Here is a 2,118-nt window from a genome sequence, read left to right as displayed (position 1 = left end):
TGTGAGGCAAATGTGTGAACGTTTTTTGGGTGGCAGTTAACCAGACAGAAGAGTTGCAAAGCATTAAAACAAGCGAATTTAAAAAAAAAAAAAAAAAAATAGTATTTGAACATAAAATTAAAATGTTCAAGACTGTGTACTCCTTTGAGAGAAGGAAAAACTACAGTGCCATGAAGCACACATTCTGTGTGAACAGCCCCATTGGGAAACACTTCTTTCTGCTAGGGCCGCATAAATCCATAAATAGAAGCTTTAATGGACCGAAAGCAGGTTTATTAATGTCAGTATTATAGCAGTAAAAGCTGACTGTGTCCTACTCTCTGTGTCTGATGGATCTGTGTGAAGGCAGAGGGTAGATCATCTGGACTGTTTCTCCTTCCTTCTCTCGAGCCTCCAGAAGAACCGCCTGTAACTCCGGACAGGGAACTCCAACCACCTCTGTCCATTTACGCACTGCAAAAGAAAAAACACAACGTTTGAGCAATCTTATTTATATAGACTTCACGTTTAATTTTCTAACAAAGCACTATTGTTTTTCTCCTCACCTTCCGTCAGGTCCATGTACACCAGAAAGCGGCATATACTTGAGCACTGTCTCCGACATCTAAATGCATCAACTCTTGATACTAAAGACAAAACTGATTTCAATGATACTTGTTTTATATATGCAGTGTAACGCTTCATAATGCAAGAGGAATGTGGGTCGCTCTTACTACGGCGTGCTGCTTTATCCAGTTCGGGGGATCTGCTCGATTTTCTTCATCCATAATATTTTTTCTCCCCTCCTTTTATTTCTTTAACCGCAAACTGAATAAATGCATTACGCAAACTTCTTTTCACATTCGCCTCGTGCACATGTATCTATCCATCTGCGAACCCTACTACGGCGAAGAGGATGTCTCATGAATAATAAACACGTCGCGTGGTAACTATTCAATCACGTGGGATTTTTAGTAGCCATGACGCAATATCCGAGACGTTCATTCGCCAGTTTATTGGCGCGTTGCATCTACCAGCGAATCAGCGTTGTCTACTGGACAGACGTCACACAACCTAATTAACGTTCATAACCTTCGCCATAGTAGTGTTTTTGATCGCACGTTGGTCTAGGTGTTGTTCCGTAAACAGCTAGCTGTATAGTTACACAATGACTTTATCACTTTTGTATAAACATGGCTGCTCTCAGACCACCTTCAAAGCGATTTAACGCTTCTCTACCCCGTGTACGTGCTGATATGTTTTGGACAAAACTAGATTGTTATTATGCTCCCTTTATTAGAGTCCGTGTGGAAACACTTGGGTATCTAAATGGGCCGACATTGAGTATCTTTGATTTTACAATCTTATACGTTGTCTGTCTATCATTTTCAGCAGCTAAAACAAATGAAACATTTAAACACTTTATTCATCTTACAAATACAATACCTTTACAATAACAATAATATACATATAAATAACCTATGTATGCAGCCTAAAAAAACGTAGACTACTTACGTTCTTGTCCTTTTAATGGTCCACAAATACTCTGAACGCATTCATATCAGGTACTCTTTGATACAGTAAAAAATTGCAATGTAAAACTATTTTCTATTTCAATATAAGCAAAATATTATTTATTCCTATGATGGTAAAAGCTGAATTTTCAGCATCATTACTCAGTCTTCAGTGCCACAGATCCTACAGAAATCATTCTGCTGATTTGCTGCTGATTTCTTTCAGGGTTCTTTGTTGAATAGAAAGTTCAAAAGAACAGCATTTATTTGAAACTGAAATCGTTTGCAATTTCTGACTGATTTTACTGTTACTTTGTATTAATGAAGTAGTAATCTTACTGCCCCCAAGCGTCAAACAGTGAGTGTCTTACTAAGGTCCTGAGGCTCAGTGTGGCATCACAATATTCACTGTTGTTAATATCAAGACACGTCAGACCACTTGAAAGTCTTCAGGAGCTGTGCAGTTGCGCTTGAATCTTCACTTTACTCTTAACCATCTAAAACCACAAAAGATGCAACATTTCGTTGAGTATAAAAAATGCGGGAACTTTTATTTTTTTATAGTTAATAGCATGTTAACAAATTCTTACCTCCTCCTTTTCTGTAAGTAAAACTGCACCAGCCA

The 2,118-nt window shown here is 38.0% G+C and overlaps 1 protein-coding gene across 1 annotated transcript; it reads right to left on the bottom strand.

The window, feature by feature from the left end:
* Nucleotides 1–307: 307 nt before the first annotated feature.
* Nucleotides 308–882, bottom strand: LOC122358767 (tRNA-splicing endonuclease subunit Sen15-like). Its single transcript, XM_043258628.1, is given in 4 exon segments — nucleotides 308–453; nucleotides 546–575; nucleotides 578–626; nucleotides 714–882. Coding segments are annotated over 4 exon segments (273 nt in total). The 5' UTR covers nucleotides 768–882; the 3' UTR covers nucleotides 308–313.
* Between the last annotated feature and the right edge of the window lie 1,236 nt (nucleotides 883–2,118).

Source organism: Puntigrus tetrazona, chromosome 2 (genome assembly GCF_018831695.1).
Source record: "Puntigrus tetrazona isolate hp1 chromosome 2, ASM1883169v1, whole genome shotgun sequence".
Classification (NCBI taxonomy): Eukaryota; Metazoa; Chordata; class Actinopteri; order Cypriniformes; family Cyprinidae; genus Puntigrus; species Puntigrus tetrazona.
The sequence above is the reverse complement of the archived record's forward strand: the minus strand, read 5'-3'. Positions and strand labels throughout refer to the sequence as shown.